General features: G+C 37.2%; 1 protein-coding gene across 3 annotated transcripts in view; it reads left to right on the forward strand.

Moving 5' to 3' along the window:
* Asap (ArfGAP domain of ASAP) overlaps positions 1–21856 on the forward strand; it is a 673774-nt gene that overhangs the window by 199849 nt on the left and 452069 nt on the right. For all 3 annotated transcript variants that reach the window (XM_090375988.1, XM_090375990.1, XM_090375989.1), the window contains exon 14: positions 12662–12710. In XM_090375988.1, coding sequence (XP_090232114.1) covers positions 12662–12710 — 49 coding nt within the window. The remainder of the gene's footprint in view (positions 1–12661; positions 12711–21856) is intronic.

The raw sequence follows: 21856 nt of genomic DNA on the forward strand, positions 1-21856 counted from the left end.
AAATGATTAAAGTTCCTGTGAATTTTATCCAAAAAAAAGGGAAGAAATATAAACCTATCTAGGGCTATTATTTCTATGTAAGGGTGCAAATGTTTTGATATCCCCTCATATGGTGCATTAATCATATTTAATATAGCATATATAGTATAGTTTTTTTCCTTAAATTCTGTTATACTTTTCTGTTTATCTCCTCTATGTTCTTCCTTGTCTATAATTTGTATTTTTAGTTTTTATTTCATACAACTCATATTTAAGTTCATTTGAGATATGTTTTGCAAGTGGTTCATGGTTCTAACTAAAGGAACGGGCTTGCAACTGCAGGCACACCCGAGCTTCAACTTATTACTGTTTCACTTATTTTTACTATTTACTTTACTATAACCTCATTTTTATGTTTCATGAGCTATTAGGTTTTACAAGAGGATTGAAATACTGTTTATTCTTATTTAAAGCATTTATCTTCTTTCCAAAGTTCAATAAAATTTAAAATTACTATCTCAGTGGTAGTTAGTAATAGTGGTAGTTAAAATTGCTATCTAAGTGGTTGCATCACTTATGAAGATGCAGTAACACTTTTAATGCTTCAAATGTTGGCTAGTCTGGTTTCACTTTGGACTATCCTGCTTATATTTACTACCTCCAAACCGAGTTCTCTTTTTTCTCTACCTGAGGTTCTCACTTCCACCTAACAGATAGCTTGAATGTAGTAGTAGTAGTAGTGGCATGTGATGCAAGAAAGCAAATGTATGAGCATATTCAGCATCAGCCAAAAAAAAAAAAAAAATCACACCATTCCCTCCAAATGCCTGTCCAATTCCTCCTTAAATTTATTCAACCTATCAACTTCCACAACGACAGATGGAAGTTTGTTCCAGCAATTAACCACCCGCTGGATAAAGGCAAATTTCCGCACATCTATTCTACATCTGTCCTTTCTTAATTTGAATTTATGCCCCCATAGGTTCGTAATCTGAACAAGTGGAAGGATCCCATTAGAATTCAGCGTGCTGAACCCATTCAAGGCCTTATACACCTCAATCAGATCACCGCACACATGTCTAGTCTCCAGCCACTGCAATTTGCAGAACTTAAACTTCTCTTGATAAGAGGATCCCTTCATTCCCCTTACCAACCTTGTTGCCCTTCTCTGTACACGCTCAAGTAAATCTACATCCTTCCTAAATTGAGGCCTCCAGACCTGTACGCAGTACTCAAGGCGGGGCCTGACCATTGCCTTATACAGAGGTATAATCACCTCCTTTTCCCTGCTAGCAAAATTCCTATATATCATTGACAAAACCCCATGACTTGCCCTGGCAGCCTGTCTGCATTGCTCAGAAAACTTCATATCTGCCTGCACAATTACTCCTAGGTCTTTCATTTTCTACCACCTTAAGTGTAGTACCACACAGTTGGTACGTTTCTCTGGAGTTACTTCTACCCATATGCAGTACTTTGCATTTATCAAGGTTAAACTTCAGTTGCCACTTCTTAGTCTGCCATCTGCCCAAATTATCTAGATCGTGTTGCAGTAGCACACTGCCATTACTGTCATTAACAACCCTGCCAACCTTTGTATCATCTGCAAACTTCGACACTAAGCCTGATATACCTTCATCAATATCATTGATAAATATACAAAACAACAGTGGACCCTGTGGGACTCCACTAATAATATTAGTCCAAGAAGAGCAGGACCCATTGATTACCACCCTCTGTCTTCTCGCATTTAACCATCCTTTTATCCATTGTAGCAACTTACCCTTAATACCATTCTGCTGCAATTTGTACAATAGTCTTCCATGCGCAACAGTGTCAAAAGGTTTCCTGAAATCCAAATATATGATATCAAAATTATTTTTTGCATCCAGTTCTTTTGTAACCACATCATAATCTCCTATCAAATTTGTCAGACAAGACTTTCCCTTAACAAACCCATGCTGTGTCTGAATTATTGCTGCAGTCTTGTCTAGATGATCCTGCAATGCATCTTTAACCAGCGACTCCATTATTTTACCCGGAACAGATGTTAAACTAACTGGTCTGTAATTACTCGTGTCCCCCTTCAATCCCCCTTTGTGAATTGGGGATACATTTGCACACATCCAGTCTGTGGGAACCTCCCCCGAGTCCAATGATGCTCTCATAATTATGGCTAAGGGTTTGCTTAGTTGCTTTGCCGTCTCCTTTAATATAACTGGATAGATTCCATCCACCCCAGGTGCTTTTCTTACGTTTAACTTCAACAGTTTCTCTTCCACTTTGCTCTCAGTTATTACAAAATCATTAAGTATCCTGCTACAATTTGATAACCTTCTGCCATTTGCAAACCTTAATAATTCCTCATGTGTGAATGTAGATGCAAAATACTCATTCAGTTTGTTTGCTGTCTGAGCAATCAAACTGAATTTCAACAGTGGTCAACAGTCGAACCAACAGTCGATGGTCAACAGTCGAACCATCGATGTCAAGTGGACCGATCAGATTCATCCCCTTCCTTTTAGAGTTTATATAAGTAAAGAAATCTTTGCTGTTTTTCTTAGCATCTTTTGCCAAGGATTTCTCGTAATCTGCCTTCGCCTGCTGAACCTCCTTTGTGACCTGATTACAGATTAACTTATATCTGCCATAGGCTTCTGAGTCGCTTGATAATTTATATGCATCCCATGCATTATTCTTCTCTGTTAAGAGTCTCATTAGTTCATTTAACAACCATTTAGGCCTAAACCTTGAACAATATTTCTTAATAGGTATGAAACTTTTAGTAGCATCCACGATTAATTCCTTGAATGCTTCCCACTTAGAATTTACTGTTAGTAACATCGTCAGTTGATCCCACTGTACAGAATTTAAAAAGTGTCGGAGACCACTGTACTCGCCTTTACGGAAGCAAAAACCCTTTCCTTTACCCCTGATGGTAATTAAATCTTCAAGTAAATCCCACGTCAGTACACTGTGATCACTGCCACCTAGTGGTTCTTTTATCTGCAAATTCTTATTACGTGAATGATCACTGCTGATAACCAAATCAAGAGTATTACTTTCTCTGGTTGCCTCTCGAACATGCTGCTGCAGAAAACAATCATCCAAAAAATCCACAAAAGTCTGACTAGTGTGTGAGTGCCCAACCCACAAGTTCCAGTCAATATCTGGGAAGTTAAAATCCCCCATTATAAGACATTCTGATTTACTAGCCCACTCTATTTCTCTGTACAATTGTTCATTGTACTCATTCAAGTCATTAGGCCTATAACACACTCCTACTCTTATTTTTGCTTTCGCAGTGCTTATGTCACACCAAACTGACTCAACAGTGCACTGTTCATCTATATCAACTGGATGCACTTCTTTTGTTTTTATGTTTTTCTTAATTAACAGCATAACACCTCCTCCCTTCCTATCCTGTCTGTCCTTTCTGTACACATTGTACTCCCCAAATTCCAGTTCGGCATTCCTTATATCAGTGTGACACCATGTCTCTGATATCCCAACAATATCCGCCTTTGATGTCTTGACCAACACTTCAAATTCATCAAATTTATTTACTATACTTCTAACATTGGTATACATGCAAGTATACATGCTCCTACTCCTATTCCTAGTTACCCTAACACATCCCATATACCCACCTGTTTCACGATGACTGCCACCCGTCCCTGAAACCGCCAACACCCCTAGCTCCAGGTTGCTACTTATTCTAATAGAAGTTGTGCAAAAATCACCTTCACCTCTGCCTACGGCTACTGTTAAACTATTAGTCCTTGTATCCCCCCAAGCTATCAGTTTTCCGACCCACCCAACACTGCCTCGATAGATGTATGTGCCAACAGTTTCTTTCTTTATTTCTTTCTCATCTGCTGATGTTGCATGGAGATTTGGTTCCTTGTAGAAACAGTAAGTTTGTATGTTTTTCTTCTCTTTGGTTCTTCTTTATTCTCTTTTCGTTCTTATTTTATTTTACTTTTCTGCAAGTTTTATTTTAAGTTCATTTTATTTACTCTTATTCTGGTTCTCTGTTGGGTCAAGAATGTGCTATATAATTTTAATATTGATAAACTCTATTTGGCATAACCATCATAATCAGAATTCATAATCTTTATGTGTACTACTTTTTTATTTATTATTGTCTGAACTGATAGTTCACTACAGAAGAAGACTTGTGTGTTGTTGTCTTTCCTTTGAGTTTTGCTGGTTGACCCTTGAAAAATCCAAAATCCATTTTAAAATCATAAAATTAATAATATCTTCAGTTATAGATTGTACTCTACTGTACCAAATTTTAAATTAAGCTAAAAAATATGCACATTGCAAGATCAAGCCCAAATGATTTCCTAAGCAACGGATTGTGCATTTTTTAGGGAAGCATTTTTCACATAAGAGAGAGAGTATATGATGAGAGCCTTGTCGATCAATTCGGCCCTGGAAAGATTGTGCAAGGCTCAAGGGATAGAATTTTTTTCGGCCTGATCTGTACTTGTTAACAGGATAGACTGCTTCTACAGGGATGGGATACACTTAAATAGAAAGGGTGCAAGAATATTTGCTGATGCTATCGAGGCAGTGGTAGGTGGGTCGGAAAACTGATAGCTTGAGGGGGATACAAGGACTAATAGTTTAACAGTAGCCGTAGGCAGAAGTGAAGGTGATTCTTGCACAACTTCTATTAGAATAAGTAGCGACCTGGAGCGAGGGATGTTGGGGGTTTCAGGGACGGATGACAGTCATCCCGAAATAGGTGGGTATATGGGATGTGTTAGGGTAACTAGGAATAGGAGAATGTATGCTTGCATGTATACCAATGCTAGAAGTATAGTAAATAAATTTGATGAATTTGTAGTGTTGGTCAAGACATCAAAGGCGGATATTGTTGGAATAGCAGAGACGTGGAGGCGCCTCCGTAGCCAGGTGGGAAGGAGCAGTAGTGCGTAGCACACGCTTCTTGATTAGACCGGGGTTCGAGCCCGCCACCACCAAATACGGAGGATGCGGAAAGGTCAGGGAATGACCACTGCGTATCCCCAGAGCAATATGGCCTTAGTTGCTAATGCACCTGAAAATCAAACAACAACAGCAGAGACGTGGTGTCACACAGATATAAGGAATGCAGAACTGGAATTTGGGGAGTACAATGTGTACAGAAAGGATAGGAAGGGAGGAGGTGTTATGCTGTTAATTAAGAAAAACATAAAATCAAAAGAAGTGCATCCAGTTGATATAGATGAACAGTGCACTGTTCAGTCAGTTTGGTGTGACATAAGCACTGTGAAAGTAAAAATAAGAGTAGGAGTGTGTTATAGGCCTAAATGCCTCGAATGTGTACAATGAACAATTTTACAGAGAAATAGTGGGTTAGTAAATCAGAATGTCTTATAATGGGGGATTTTAACTTCCCAGATATTGACGGGAACTTGTGGGTTGGTCACTCACACACTAGTAAGACTTTTGTGGATTTATTGGATGATTGTTTTCTGAAGCAGCATGTTCGAGGGGCAAGCAGAGAGGGTAATACTCTTGATCTGGTTATCAGCAGTGATCATTTGTGTATTAAGAATTTGCAGATAAAGGAACCACTAGGTGGCAGTGATCACAGTGTACTGATGTGGGATTTACTTAAAGATATAATTACCATCAAGGGTAAAGGAAAGGGAAAGGGTTTTTGCTTTCAGAAAGTTGAGTACGAGTACAGTGGTCTCAGGGCGCCTCTGTAGCTAAGTGGGCAGGAGTAGCAGTGCGTAGCACACGCTTCTTTATTAGACCGGGGTTCGAGCACGTGACCACCAAATACGGAGGATTCGGAAAGGTCAGAGAATAACCACCGCATATCCCTGGAGCAATATGGCCTTAGTTACTAATGCTCCTAAAAACCAAATAACAACAACAGTAGTCTCAGACAGTTTTTAAATTCTGTAGAGTGGGATCAACTGACGATGTTACGAACAGTAAATTCTAAGTGGGAAGCATTTAAGGAATTAATCGTGGATGCTATTAAAAGTTTCATACCTATTAAGAAATATTGTTCAAGGTTTAGGCCTAAATGGTTATCAAATGAACTAATGAGACTCGTGATAGAGAAGAAAAATGCATATAAATTATCAAGCGACTCAGAAGCCTATGGCAGATATAAGCTAGTCTGTAATCAGGTCACAAAGGAGGTTAGGCAGGCAAAGGCAGATCATGAGAAATCTTTGGCAAAAGATGCTAAGAAAAACAGCAAGGATTTCTTTACTTATATAAACTCTAAAAGAAGGGGATGAATCTGATTGGTCCACTGGATATCGATGGTTCGGCTGTTGATGATCCTGCTCAGATAGCAAACAAACTGAATGAGTATTTTGCATCTACATTCACACATGAGGAGTTATTAAGGTTTGAAAATGGTAGAAGGTTATCAAATTGTATCAAGGTGCTTAATGATTTTGTAATAACTGAGAGCAAAGTGTAGGAGAAATTGTTGAAGTTAAACATAAGAAAGGCACCTGGGGTGGATGGGATCTATTCAGTTATATTAAAGGAGGCGGCAAAGCAACTAAGCAAACCCCTAGCCATAATTATGAGAGCATCCTTGGAGTCAGGGGAAGTCCCACAGACTGGAAATGTGCAAATGTATCCCTAATTCATGAAGGGGGATTGAAGGGTGACACGAGTAATTACAGACCAGTTAGTTTTACTTCTGTCTGTTCCGGGTAAAATAATGGAGTCACTGGTTAAAGATGCATTGCAGGATCATCTAGACAAGACTGCAGCAATAATTCAGACACAACATGGGTTTGTTAAGGGAAAATCTTATCTGACAAATTTGATAGGATATTATGATGTGGTTACAAGGGAACCGGATACAAAAAATAATTTTGATATCATATATTTGGATTTCAGGAAAGCTTTTGACACTGTTGCGCATGGAACATTATTGTACAAATTGGAGCAGTATGGTATTAAGGGTAAGTTGCTACAATGGATAAAAGGATGGTTGAGTGGGAGAAGACAGAGGGTGATAATTAATGGGTGCTATTTTTCGTGGACTAATGTTATTAGTGGAGTTATTAGTTTTGGGTCCACTGTTGTTTTGTATCTTTATCAATGATATTGATGAAGGTATATCAGGTGTAATGTCAAAGTTTGCAGATTATACAAAGGTTGGCGGGGTTGTTAATGACAGTAATGGCAGTGTGCTACTGCAACAGGATCTAGATCATTTGGGCAGATGGGCTAAGAAGTGGCAAGTGAAGTTTAATCTTGATAAATGCAAAGTACTGCATATGGGTAGAAGTAACCCCAGAGAAACGTACCAACTGTGTGGGTACTACAATTAAGGTGGTAGAAAATGAAAAAGACCTGGGAGTAATTGTGCAGTCAGATATGAAGTTTTCTGAGCAATGCAGACAGGCTGCCAGGGCAGGTCATGGGATTTTGTCGATGATATATAGGATCTTTCTAGTAGTTAGAAGGAGGTGATTGTTCCTCTGTATAAGGGAATGGTCGGGCTGTGCCTTCAGTACTGCGTACAGGTTTGAAGGCTTCATTTTTAGGAAGGATGTAGATTTGCTTGAGCGTGTACAGAGAAGGGCAACAAGATTGGTGAGGTGAATGAAGGGATCCTCTTACCAAGAGAGGCTTAAGTTCTGCAAATTGCAGTGGCTGGAGACTAGGCACCTGCACGGTGATCTGATTGAGGTGTATAAGGCCTTGAATGGGTTGAGCATGCTGAATTCTGATGGGATCCTTCCAATTGTTCAGATTACGAACCTAAGGGGGCATAAATTCAAATTAAGAAAAGACAGATGTAGAATAGATGTTCGGAAATTTGCCTTTAGCCAATGGGTGGTTAATTGCTGGAACAAACTTCCATCTGTCGTGGAAGTTGATAGGTTAAATAAATTTAAGGAGGAACTGGACAGGCATTTTGGAGGGAATGGTGTGATTTTTTTTTTTTTTTTTTTGGTTGATGCTGCATAAGCTCATACACTTGCTTTCTTGCATCACATACCACTACTACTACTACTACCAAATTAAAACTGCTAAGAACTGCTCTTTTATGCGCAGTCAGTTATGTAATTCGGGAAATTCCCAATAAATGAAATTCGTAAGAATTTTCTAAGTTGATACGAGAAACTAAATTCAAACTGCAAACAACTGCCTTTTTTTTTTTTTTTTTTTGTTTAAGTGCAGTCAGTTATATAATTCGGGGAATTCTTAGACTTTAGGTTGGTTGCGTAAAAGTGAATAAAAATCACATAAAAAAATTATTTTTGATATCCCATTTCGCGTAACTCTGAATTCGTGTAAAAAAAATTTGCATAAAAAGAGGTTTAGGTGTACTTGGATTTCAGGAAGCCTTTTGATTCTATTGCACCTAAAAGACTGTTGTACAAATTGGAGCAATGTGGCATTAAGGGAAAGCTACTTCTATGGATAAAGGATGGTTAAGTGGAAGAAGACAAGAGAGTGGTTATCAATGGGTACTGTTTTTCATGGACTAATGTTATTAGTGGAGTTTCCCAGGGTTCAGTGCTGAGTCCCATTTTGTTGTTTTCAATATTTATCTATGATTTTGATGAAAGTATATCAGGCTTAATGTCTAAGTTTGCAGATGATAAAAAGGTTGGCAGGGTGTTTAATGACAGTCATCAGGGTGTGCTACTGCAACAAGATCTAGGAAAAGTGGGTTGTGGGACTGAGAAATGGCAATTGAAAGGTTTAACATTGATAGCAAGGTACTGCACACTGGGGAACAGTAACCCCAGAATAACTTATGAAGTGTGTGGTATACTAAACTCAGGGTAGTGGAGAATGAGAAACACCCTGGGGATAAGTGTGCAGACAGACATGAAATTCTATGAGTAGCGCAGACATGCTGCCAGGACAGCTCATTGAGTTTTGTTACTGATATACAGAAACTTTTCTAGCAGGGCTAAGGATGTGATTATCCCTTTGTATAAGGCCATATCTTGAATACTCTATACAGATGTGTTTTTTTTTTTTTTTTCCTTTTTTTTTTTTTTTTTTTTTTTTTTTTTTTTTTTTTTTTTTTGGCTGATGCTGTATAAACTCATCATATGCCTCTACTAGTGCTAAAATGTCCAGAGGATTAACTTTAGGAAGGATTTAGATCTGTTTTAAAGGGTGCAAAGAAGGGCAGCCAGATTGGTGTAGGGAAAAAAGAATGCTCTTACCTCGAAAGGCTTCAGTTCTGCAAATTGCTGCATCTCAAGACTAGGCACCTGCTGGGAGATCTGATTTAGGTGTTTAAAGTGTTGAATGGATTGAGCAAGCTGAATGTTAACGGTATTCTTCCACTTGCCGAGACTACACACATGAGGGGGCATAAATTCAAGTTGAAGGATGGTTACAGGATAGATGTGTAGAAGTTTACCTTGAGTCAGCAGGTATTTGATTGTTGGAACAGACTTCCATCTGCTGTTGTGGAAGTGGATGGGTTCAATAAATTCAAGAGAGACTAGACAAATTACAGTGTACGGAGACTAGGCACCTGTGAGGTGATCTGATTGAGGTATATAAAGCCTGGAATGCTTCGAGCATGCTGAATGATGATGGGATTCTTCCTCTTGATCAGAATAATTGCTGGAGAAGGCATAATTCAAATTGAGGAAAGACAGTTGTAAGTTAGATGTGCAGAAGTTTGCCTTTAGCCAGCAGGCTGTTGATTGCTGGAACAAACTTCTATCTGTCATTGTAGAAGTTGATAGCTTAAATTGATTCAAGGCAGAACTAGACAAACATTTGGAGTGAGTGGATGGCTGAAATGAGAAGTTTTTTTTTTTTGGCTGATGCTGTATAAGCTTGCTTTCTTTCATCATTTGCCATTACTACTACAACTACCATTTCATTGCTTCTTTTAGCTACAGTATTTTGATTTAAACATGTACTTTTGGATTTTTTTTATTTGTTCTGGACACAACACTTGTGCTGTTTTAATCATGCATTCGGTAAAAAATTGTGCTTCTCTAAATGGTTTTTACTTACTTGTAATTAAATGTGATATTAGATTACTAGCTTTGACAGCAGCTGCATTATCTGTAACAGATTTAGTTAACCCATTTTATTTTTGAATTACTGATTTCAATTCCGAAGACTTTTTTGCAACATATTGGTCATAGTGATTTGTAACATAGTGCCATTTATGATTGTACTCCTTACAGACTGCAATAGAATTTCTACATATCAGGCATATTTTATTCATCACTTGGATACAAAGATATTGTAGTTCCCATTTCTCTTGAAATCTTCCATGTTTTTCTTCAGTAGATCTTTTTTTTTTTTTTTTATTCATTCTTTCAGTTTGACATAATGTTTATTTTATATCGCTTTAACAAATGACAAATAGAACACAAAATTCACTCCAGACCGCTCCACACAGATAAAATTGTAATTTTAAATGACTGAAAATATAGTTTGCTGATGTATGACTGGGCAAATACCTACTTTGTTGTGCTAAGTAGTGATACTGGCAAGACAGGTTTCTACATACAGACACACAAAAGGTGTCCATTTCTGCCTCTTTTTTTGAATGCTACATTTAAACAAATGTCAAATTCAGATGATCATATGCACGAATGCAGGCACCTCTGTAGCCAGGTGGAAAGGAGCAGCAGTGCGTAGCACATGCTTCTTGATTAGACCAGGGTTCGAGCCCCTCACCACCAAATATGGAGGATGCGGAAAGGTCAGGGAATGACCACCGCATGTCCCTGGAGCAATATGGCCTTAGTTGCTAATGCTCCTAAAAAAAAAAAAAACCAAACCAAACCAAATAACCATGAATGCAGAGAGAGAGAGAGAGAGAGAGAGAGAGAGATTCCTTATTTTGTAAATGGCCAAATTCATGAAATGCTTATTTTGAAATATTAGAAATAATTAGTACAATTTTTCCAAATTAGCATTTTGTGTATCATACATGTATGTGTTACTGATATATCCAGCCTGTCTGTTATAATCATATACATTTTCCTCATCTTTGATGAGGAAAACACCACTGTAAAAGGTAATGCACATCGCCATCATCTTACATGAATTACCTACTTGCAGGAGGAACTTATATCTCCCATGGCAGTGGTCATAAGTTAGTATTAACCATATAGTGCAAGGAAGCTTGAGGCTTTTTCTGTAACAGACATAAAAAAATAATGTAAATAATAAGGTGAAATAAAATAAATTGCCCATTTGACTCTCTCCTCACAGGTACCTGTCCAGTGGACCTTTGAATTTTTCCAAGCTCTCAGCCTCAACCGCTTATGGAGGCAACTTATTTGTAATTAACAACTCACTGACTAAAAGAAAAACTTCCTACAATCTAGTCTAAGCCTCTTCTCCTGTAACTTGCATTTATGACCCCTAATTCATGAATCATGACAGTGAAAATTTCACTCTTGTTCATTTTACTTTCTCGTCTCAGTACCATATACACATCAATTAGGTCTGCTTTAAGGTGCCTGGTTACCAAGCTTTGTAGTCCACACATTCAGTCTTTCCTTGTGTGGTCATTATTTTGCTCCTCTCACCAAATTGCTCGTCTTTGGACTTGGTCAAGAAACTCAGTGTCTTTTTTAGGTGCAGTCTATACACTTGAACACAGTATTCCAAGTATGATTTTACAATGGCTCTGACCTCCCCATGTTGCAAATGAATATATCTTTTATTAACACATATAATATATAAGACAAATATTTATATATATATATAAGCTAAATTAAAGTAGGATATTTGCCAGTAGCATGGCAAACCAGTAGAGTGAAAAAGAACTTAACCAAATGAAATAACATAACAATAACAAAAAATATATAAGGGGGGGATAAAGAAGAAGAGGATAGTGTTGAAGCAACATTCCTAAAATAATTTAGAAAATTAAGTCAATTAAAAGTAATTTAGTGGCGCCCCCCTGAAGGCATCCATTTTCGAATTATGTGAAATCTCACTAAAGTGGAAATGTAGACTAACAACATTACATGACCAACTAATAAAATAAAATGAAATAAAATAGACTGACCATTATGCCCTATTTCGATAGAGGACCACAAGGCTAATAATAGTCAGGGAATCACTGCATTTTGAACACTAAACAAATCCATGCAACGATGAAATGATACTAAGATCAGACTGTTGATGCAATAGATTTGTCCTTATGCAACGAAAATCTGTCGAGATGGGGCATAATGGTCAGTCTATTTTATTTCATTTCATTTTATTAATTGGTCATGTAATGTTCTTAGTCTACGTTTCCACCTTAGTGAGATTTCACATAATTCGGAAATGGATTCCTTCAGGGGGGGCGCCGCTAAATTTATTTTAATTGGCTTAATTTTCTAAATTATTTTAGGAACGTTGATTTAACACTATCCTCTTCTTCTTTATCCCCCCCTTTTATATATATTTTTGTTATTGTTATGTTATTTCATTTGGTTAAGTTCTTTTTCACTCTACTGTTTTGCCATGCTACTGGCAAATATCCTATTTTAATTTACCTTATTATAAGCAACATGTAGTGGATTGTGCTTTTCTGCTGCCACTGATGTTAGATTTCCTACTATCCTTATTTATTTTTAATATATATTTTTATTAATTTATATCTGTCTATTTAATTTTTGGATTAATTGTATTATATATATATATATATATATTTTTTTTTTTTTTTTTATTATTATTACAGATAGTAGGACATACCATTTTCAAGCTGATGATGAAACTGAAATGGAAGCGTAAGTATAACCTTAATCATAACATCAAATAAGTGAAGTGAAGGGCAGATCCTTGAATTTCAAGAACAGAATTATATTACTACTGAAGTGATAAAAGAAAAAATTAGAATATTGAACAATACTTTAAAAGGATAAGAGATGAAAGATTTGAAATTCTATATGACCAGTTTAAAAATAAATTTGAAAGTGAATAATGTTAGCACAATTGAAGTTATAATTGGTTAACTGAATGTGTTTCACAAGCAAGTTCAGGAACAATAAATAAATGGTAAAAATATTTAAAAAAAAAAAAAAAAAAATTGTGTGTTTGCAGGATTCCCCCCCCCCCCAGTTGGTGATAGAGATTACTTAACCAACAGTACATTGAACTGGAAAATAGTGTTGAGAAGAGGATGTTATGTGCCCACAATAATGAAGCACATCCTCTCTCAACATATAGTGTTTAGGACTGTTCATAATGAGTTAATATGAAAATTCAATGACACTTATTAAATCACACATTATCATCAAGTGAATTTTGTATAAAATAATACTATATGCAGTGTTCCCCCCACCCCGGATTTGCGCGGGGTCACATTCCAGGAAAACACCACGCAGTCCAAATCCACGCAATGCAAAACGTAGTTTATGTGACATGAGGGTTTCGTACCTGTAAAAAAAAAATGTGCAAAAAAAATTTAATTGAAAAATATTGTTTTCATTCGGTAATAAAAAAAAGAAAAAAATTAGAAACATGTCCATAAAATTAATCTTGCTAATACCTCTAGATTTTTAATTCTTCATCGCTGTTTTCCTGTGATAAACTTGCAACAGTATCTGACACCTTTTCAAAAAAATTAGTTAAAAATTGTTGCTTAGAAGCATGCTGTTTTTCTCTATAAATTTCTTCATAAGGAATTAAAGCTAATGATAAAGTTCTGCAAAAATTTAAACTCCTCTCCAAATTAGGATCCATATCCAGAGCTTCTTGGCTAAGCTGATTTGCAAGTCTTAAAAACTCAACTAATCTCTTCGCGGTCAAATTTTTGTGTGCATCTCCTTCGTTTTTATCATTTATTTCATCTTCTTCACATTGCGAAAAAATATCGTCCACTGATAATTGTTCTCTATAGGATTCAGGGACTTCTGTGATACCTGCTGGTTCCAGTTCGTCAAATATCTCTCTGTTAATCATTTTGCCAATTCTCACAATCTCACATTCCTCCAGCATTTCAACTGTGGCTTCTTTAGTGCAGCTTTGTGGCCACAACCTTTTTCCACACTGCATTCATTGTTGAGTTCTTAACTTCGCCCCACGCGAATTCAATATTTTTCACAGCATCAAGAATGTTATAATTCTGCCAATAATCTCGAATTGAAAGACTGCCCATTCCATCAGTCATCATCATCATCATCAGCCATTTTCAATCCACTGCAGGATGAAGGCCTCTCCAGCAACTTTCCAGTTCCTTCTGTTTTGAGCACTGGCCATCCATTTACTACCCAAAAACTCATGAATTTCATCTATCCATCTCAGTCTTTGTCTTCCAGGTTTTCTTCTAGCTCCTCTTGGGTACCATTCTGTTATTTTCTTAGTCCATCTGTCATCATATCTTCGAGCTATGTGTCCTGCCCAAGACAATTTTAGTTCTTTAGTTTTGATAAGAATGTCCTTTACTTGAGTTTGCTGCATAATCCATGTGTTTCTCTTCTTATCTAACAGTCTGATTCCCAATATAATTCGTTCCATTCTTCTCTGTGTAGTTCTCAGCTTCTCTTCCATTCTTTTGGTGAGTGCCCAAGTTTCACTTCCATAAGTCATGGTGGGGAGTATACATTGGTTCATTATTTTACGTTTCAGACAAACTGGGATAGTAGTTTGTCTGAAATATTGCTCTTCAGTATGTGACTATATTTCCTGAATGCTATCCATCCAAAATTTATTCTTCTCTTGACTTCCAGCCATTTATCATTATTACAGCTAATAACTTGTCCCAGATAAGTATATGACTCCACCTTTTCAATTACTGCTCCGTCAATCATTATTTCCCTTTCTGTGGCATACTTGTTCATCATTACTTTTGTTTTAGCCATATTCATCTTTAGTCCTAAATCCTTACTAACTGTGCATAACTGATTAAGATTTTCTTCTAATTCTTTGGGATCGTGGCTTATGATCACAATGTCATCTGCAAATCGTAAATGGTTTAGGTACTCTCCGTTCACATTGACTCCTTTCGGCGATCAGTCTAATCTTCTGAAAGCTTCCTCAAGGGCAGCGGTAAACAGCTTCGGAGATATTGTGTCTCCTTGTAGAACTCCTTTCTCGATTTTAAATTTCCTAATGTCTTTGTCTAGTCTAATAAAGGAGGTAGCACTCTCATATATTTTCTTCAAAATCATAATATATGGGGTATCTATGCCTTGTCTTTCCAGTGCCTGAAACATTGCCTTATGCTGTATGGAGTCAAATGCCTTTTCATAATCCACAAATGCCAGGCATAATGGTGTTTTCTATTCATTTGCTTTCTCCATTAGCTGTGATATTATGTGAAGGTGATCCATAGTTGAGAATCCTGTCCCAAAGCTATCTTGCTTTTTGGTTGATTCTCATCAAGTATTCTTTCTAATCTGTTAGTAATGAACCTTGTGAACAACTTGTAGATGTGGGATAACAAGCTAATTGGTCTATAATTTCCAATTTCTGATTTATCTCCTTTCTTATGCAGCAAAACTATGATTGCATTATTCCACTGCTTAAGCGTCACACCTTTTCTAGTGCACTTTGTGAAGAGCCTTACCAGTTTTTGTGTTATGTCTCTTCCTCCCGATTTTAACAACTGTACAGTAACTTCATCTTCCCCCGGGGCTTTCTGATTCTTCATTTTCTTCAATGCATGTTCTACATCATCAGGAAGAATATTGGGTATGTCGTATGTGTTGCTACTTTGCAATCCATCTTCTCCACTGCTGGCATCATTCCCTCGTTCTTTCTATAATTCTCTATAGTAGTCTTCTGCTGTTTGAATTATGCCTTCTCTGCTGTTTATAAGTACACCATCGCTATTCTTCAGTTTCAGTATCATTTGTCTTTCTGTATTACTGCTCTTGGCTGCTGATTTTAATCCTTTGTTTTCCCTTAATGCTTGTTCTACTTTTCTTGTGTTAAATCTTCTTATGTCCTCTCTGAGTCTCTTTCTAATGGCTTTGCATAACTCAGTATACTCAATTTTTTCCCTGTCAGTGTTTTTCTTGCTCTTCATTTGTCGTCTTCGGTTCATCATGACAAGTGTTTCTTGACTAATTTTTTCTTCTTTGGATTTCTTTTTCCCCATAGGTTTCTTGGGCTTTATCACTTTCAGAAAGTTGTAATATTCCTCATCGATATCTTGGTCCTGAGCAGTCTGCAGAAGCTCAAACTTGTTCTTAAGTTCCAGTACATACTGCTTTTTCTCCTCCTCTGTTATCTCAAAGACCTTTGTATTATTTACTCGAGTCAGTTTTTTCCTTTCCTACATCTATATCAAGTGTACATCTTACCATTCTGTGATCACTTCCAACATTTACCTTATTCAGGACGGTAACATCATTCACAATATATCTTCTGTTAGTGAGGATGAAGTCGATTTCATTAGTTGTTAATCCATTTGGACTCTTCCATGTCCACTTTCTGTTCACCCTTTTCTTGAAAAAAGTGTTCATTACTGACAGTCCTTGAGATTCTGCAAATTCCACAAGTCTTTCACCTCTTTTATTTCTTTCACCAATTCCAAAATTTCCTATAGTTCCTCTTTCTGCACTGTTTTGTCTTTTTCCAACCTTAGCATTGAACTCCCCCATAATAATAGTGTAGTGGGTTTTCTGCTCATCTAGAAGACTATCAATTTCTGTGTACATTTCTTCAACCTCTTCATCATCATGGATCGATGTTGGTGCATAAATCATTATAATCTTTAGCTTGTACCTCTTAGAAATCTGCAGTATTAGTCTTGACACCCTTGGTGATGTACTTTTGAATTCCAAAATGTTATTTTTAAAATCTTTATGGACCAGAAACCCAACTCCACCTTCACTCCTTTCACTGTTTCCATTGGTGTACAGCAGATTTCCACTTGATAAACTTATAAGTGATTCATTTCTTCTTCTTGTTTCAGCCAAACCGATGATATTCCAATTCACATTTTCTAATTCCTTTTCCAGCTCTGATATCCTGTCTTCATCGATGAGTGATCTTACGTTATAACAGGCCAAGTTCAGTTTCCGTGCATGGCAGCCTGGTCGTACCCAGAGATTCTTAGCACCCTTTGCTTCCACTCTGATCCTCTCGCTGCTGTAAGAGGGAGAGTGAAAGCTGCTGGGGACTGAAGGCCATTTGCTTTGTTGTGCTGTCGTATGCTGGAGGGTTTGGTCTTTCCATCAGTAGCGTCTACCAACCGTAAAAAAAGATCTTAGGTAATAAAGTTTAAAGGAAGCTATAACACCTTGGTCCATCGGCTGAATTAACGAACTTGTATTCACCGGAAGAAATGTAACTTTCACATTTGGGTGCAGATCAGACAAAGGTGCAGGATGACTGGGCGCATTGTCAAGAACGAGCAAGATTTTGAATGCTATGTTCTTCTTCAGGCAATATTTTTTTGTTTCGATGCAGAAGCAATTTAAAAACCAATCCTCTAAGATTTTAGCTGTCATCCAGGCTTTTTTGCTCGATTTCCAATGAACTGATAAGGAGCTTTTTCCTTAAAAACATGAGGATTTTCTGACTTATAAATTAGCAGCAGTTTACACTTAAAGTTCCCCTCTGCATTGCCACATAACAAAAGTGTTAACCTATATTTTGTAGCTTTTAAACCTGGGGCTGTTTTCTCTTCTCTTCTTTTGAAATGAATGTTCGGCTTGGCATATGCTTCCAAAATAAGCCGATCTCATGAGCATTAAACACTTGACTTGCTAGATAGCCCTCAGTCATAATAGCATTCTTTAAAGTTTTCAGATACAAAGAAGCAGCTTCCATATCTGTACTGGCTGCTTCACCCATTAATTTTAGATTGTGAAGACTTTGATGTTTTTTCAAATTTTTAAACCAACCCTTGCTGGCCTGAAAGACGTCTGCATTGGATGAACTGGCTTCTTCTTCTTGTAAGAAATTAAAAATTTGCAGAGCTTTGGTGCGAATAATATCTGAACTAAGAGGCATTCTCTTTTGATTAAGATCTTCTATCCAGAAAGAAAGTAATTTTTCAGTTTTTTCTATTAACAGATTTCTCACTTTTGTAGTGCTTTTTGCAGCCAGTGATGTGGAACAGATAACCGAACTTTTAATTTTCTCAGCATTTTCCCTAATTCGTCGAATGCTAGATTCATTTATGCTGTATTTCTTGGCCAATGTCACAACCTTTTCACCATTTTCTAACTCCTTAACGATTTTTAATTTTTCCTCTAATTTAAAATTTTTGTTGTTGTAATTTTCTTCATTTTATACACTAATTAAACACGAACTTTATATAGACAAGAAATATTAAATCAGCAAAAGCAATGCTTACCGATTAAAACACTTTATGTTGCGCTAACCAGAAAAATATTCTGTCCGAACAGCTAACGTAGGATAACTGATGAAGGGGTTCCCCAATGAGGAAGTTGTTTCAAAAATAACTGGACAAACGCACCACAGTTTATTGCTATGTTTTGTTATAAGAATCAGTGTTGAATGTTTTTGTGATATTTTTCTAAAGCACATTTCTGGAGGTCACAACCATAAAACACTAAAAACAATTTGCACTTTCCGGTTTATTGGGCAGAAGTTAATTATAAATGGGTAGTAAACTCAATGTTATTGCATTTGCAATACTACCGGCAGCTGGAATTCTGTGGGATTCTACATTATGATGATGAAATGTATTTCTCCTTTAATGAAATCTTCAATCATGTTAAAAAACATAAATAAATTTTCAAAATCTGTTATTCATTCTTTTTTTTTTTTTTTGAAGCTTCGTAAACAAAAATCGTGCAGGTAGCGAAACTCACCACACAATCTAAAATCTAAAATTTTGGTAGTAAATACCTGGCCATGCAATAGCGAAACCATGCAATAAAAACACCATGCAGATTGAGGGATGACTGTACTTTCTTTGGCAATGGATGCAAAGAAAAACAGCAGAGACTTCTTTACTTATATAAACTCTAAAAGGAAGAAGATGAATCAGATTGGTCCAATTGATATCAGTGGTTTGACTGTAGATGATCATTCTCAGATAGTTGCCTAACTAAATGAGTATTTTGCATCTACATTCACACATGAGGAGTCATTCAAGGAGGAGAGGACCAGATGTTTATCAAACTCTAACAGGGAGTTAAATGATTTTGTAATAACTAAGAGCAAAGAGGATGAGAAATTGTTGAAGTTAATCATAAAAGCACCTGGGGTGGATGGATCTATCCAGTTATATTAAAGGAGGTGGCAAAGGAAGTAAGCAAACCCTTAGCCATAATTATGAGAGCATCCTTGGACTCAGGGGAAGTTCCCCACTGAGTGGAAATGTACAAATGAATCTCCAATTTACAAAGGGGGATCAAAGGGTGACAGGAGTAATTACAGACCTGTTAGTTTGACTTCTGTTCCAGGGAAAATAATGGAGTCACTGGTTAAAGAAGCTTTGCAGGATCATCTAGATAAGACAGCAATAATAATTCAGACACAGCATGGGTTTGTTATGGGGAAGTCTTGTCTGACCAATTTGATTGGATACTATGAAGTGGTCACAAAGGAACTGGATGCAAAAAATAATTTTGATACTGTTGCACATGGAAGACTACTGTACAGCTTGGAGCAGTATGGCATTAAGGGCAAGTTGCTACAATGGAAAAAAAAAAAATGGTTGAGTGGGAGAAGACAGAGTTGTAAACAATGGATACTGCTCTTTGCGGACTAATGTTATTAGTGGTGTCTCCCCCCCCAGGGTTCGGTATTGGGCCCATTGTTGTTTTGTATATTTATATCAATAATATTGATGAAGGTATATCAAGCTTAATGTCAAATTTGCAGATGATACAAAGGTTGGGAGGATTGTTAATAATAGCAATGACAGTATGCTGCTGCAACAGGATCGGGAAAAATTGGGCAGATGGGCTGAGAATTGGCAACTGAAGTTTAACATTGACAAATGCAAAGTACTGCATTTGGGTAGCAGTAACCCCAGAGAAAGGCCTCCGTAACCAAGTGGTCAGGAGCGGGAGTGCAGTAGCACACACTCTTTGAGTAGACCGGGGTTCAAGCCTGACTGCTGAATACGGTCGATCTGCCAACCCGCACTGGACCAGCGTTGCAGATTATGGTCCGTTTCCCTCAACATGAATTGTTGAGGAGGCTTCCATGCTGCAGTGGGTTGATAATGGCTGCACTTTACTTTTTTTTTTATAACCCCAGAGAAATGTACAAACTGGGTGGTGTTACACTCAGCATAGTGGAGAATGAAAGAAACTTGGGTGTAATTGTGCAGTCAGATATGACGTTTTCTGAGCAGTGCAGACAGGCTGCTAGAGCAGGTTGGGGTATTGTCAGTGATATACAGGAATTTTGTGAGCAGGGATAAGAAGGTGATTATCCCCTTGTATAAGGCAATGGTCGGGCCACACCTTGGGGGCACATTATAGCTTTAGTCGCTAATGCGCCAATAAAACCCAAGCAAGCCACACCTTGGGGACTGCGTACAGGTCTGGAAGCCTTATTTTAGGAAGGATGCAGAGTTGCTTGAAGGAGTACAGAGAAGGGCAACAAAACTTGTGAAGGGAACAAAGAGGTGCTCTTATGAAGAAAGGCTTAAGTTCTGCAAATGGCAGCTTCTGGAGAGGAGAGACCTGCGAGGTGATCTGATTGAGGTGTATAAGTCCTTGAATGGACTGAGCAGTCTCAATGTTGATGGGGATTCTTCCTTTTGCTCAGATTACAAACCTGAGGGGACATAAACTGAAATTGAGGAAAGTTAGTTGTCGACTACAAGTGTGGAAATTTTCCTTTAGCCAGCAGGTAGTTGATTGCTGGAACAAACTTCCATCTGTCATTGTGGAAGTCGATGGTTTAAATAAATTCAAGGAAGAACTAGAGAAACATATGAAATGAATGGATGGGTGAAATGGGAAGGTTTTTTTTTTTTTTTTTTGTCTGATGCTGTATAATCTTGATTTCTTGCATCATATCTCTACTGATGCTATAAGTAAGCTGAACTCTCACACACTAGAGCTGCTTAAAAATTGGCAATGTTTCTGGATTCCAAGTTGAATCCTATCATGTGATCTAAGAATTGTGATATTAATAAAACCAAAATTACTCCAATTTAGTTCACATTTGGAGTATGCAGAGAATTGCTAAATAATTCAAAGAGAAGGATGCTGAATTGTTTACTTTTAGTTTTATTGATCAATGTGCATTTCAGCTTGCAAATGTTACAGACCAGGTTTCCCTCCCATGGGTTGGGTTTTTTTTTTACAGAAAGATATATACATAATGAAACTAACACAAATTATCAATAACAAATGAAGTTAATTTTATATACTGATACATACATATGTGAATTTGTACTCTCCTACATGCATATTAATTGAAATATTGGATAGCTGTGGATTCGTCTAATGAGCCATTGGAGATAATGTTGGCTGGCAGTTTTTTTGAGACCTAGTTTGTCAATCCTCAGTTGGCCATGTGGGTGTCCACTGGCCATCTGTTAATTTGAAGATTGCTCTATTCCAATAAAGCAATCTCCAAATTAAGAAGAAGAAGATTGCTCTATTGAAATATCATATGGTAGTTACCAAGCCATCATATCTGATGCTTTAAACAAGTAAAGATTCTGCAACTTCTTTGTTCTCAAGTTTTTTTAATAGCAGATCACAAGGAAACAAAAGCTGAACTTTCTACTTATATAAGAGATTTTCATAAGATCACAGTGTCAACTCAACCATCAGTCTTCTGTGACATTGACAAAGTTTATGGCACAATATGGAGATTCAGAGTCTTGCAGGAGCTGTCCAAATGTGGTCTCTGTAGACCAGTGGTTCCCAATCTTTTGTCACTCAAGTCACACTTGAATTAAAAGGTGCATATTCATGGCACACCCAAATAGTGATTTCCATTAAACTAAATGGAGTTTTTCCTAATCCCACATCACACTTAA

Source organism: Mastigoproctus giganteus, chromosome 6 (assembly GCF_048544385.1).
Source record: "Mastigoproctus giganteus isolate SK-2022 chromosome 6, ASM4854438v1, whole genome shotgun sequence".
Classification (NCBI taxonomy): domain Eukaryota; kingdom Metazoa; phylum Arthropoda; class Arachnida; order Uropygi; family Thelyphonidae; genus Mastigoproctus; species Mastigoproctus giganteus.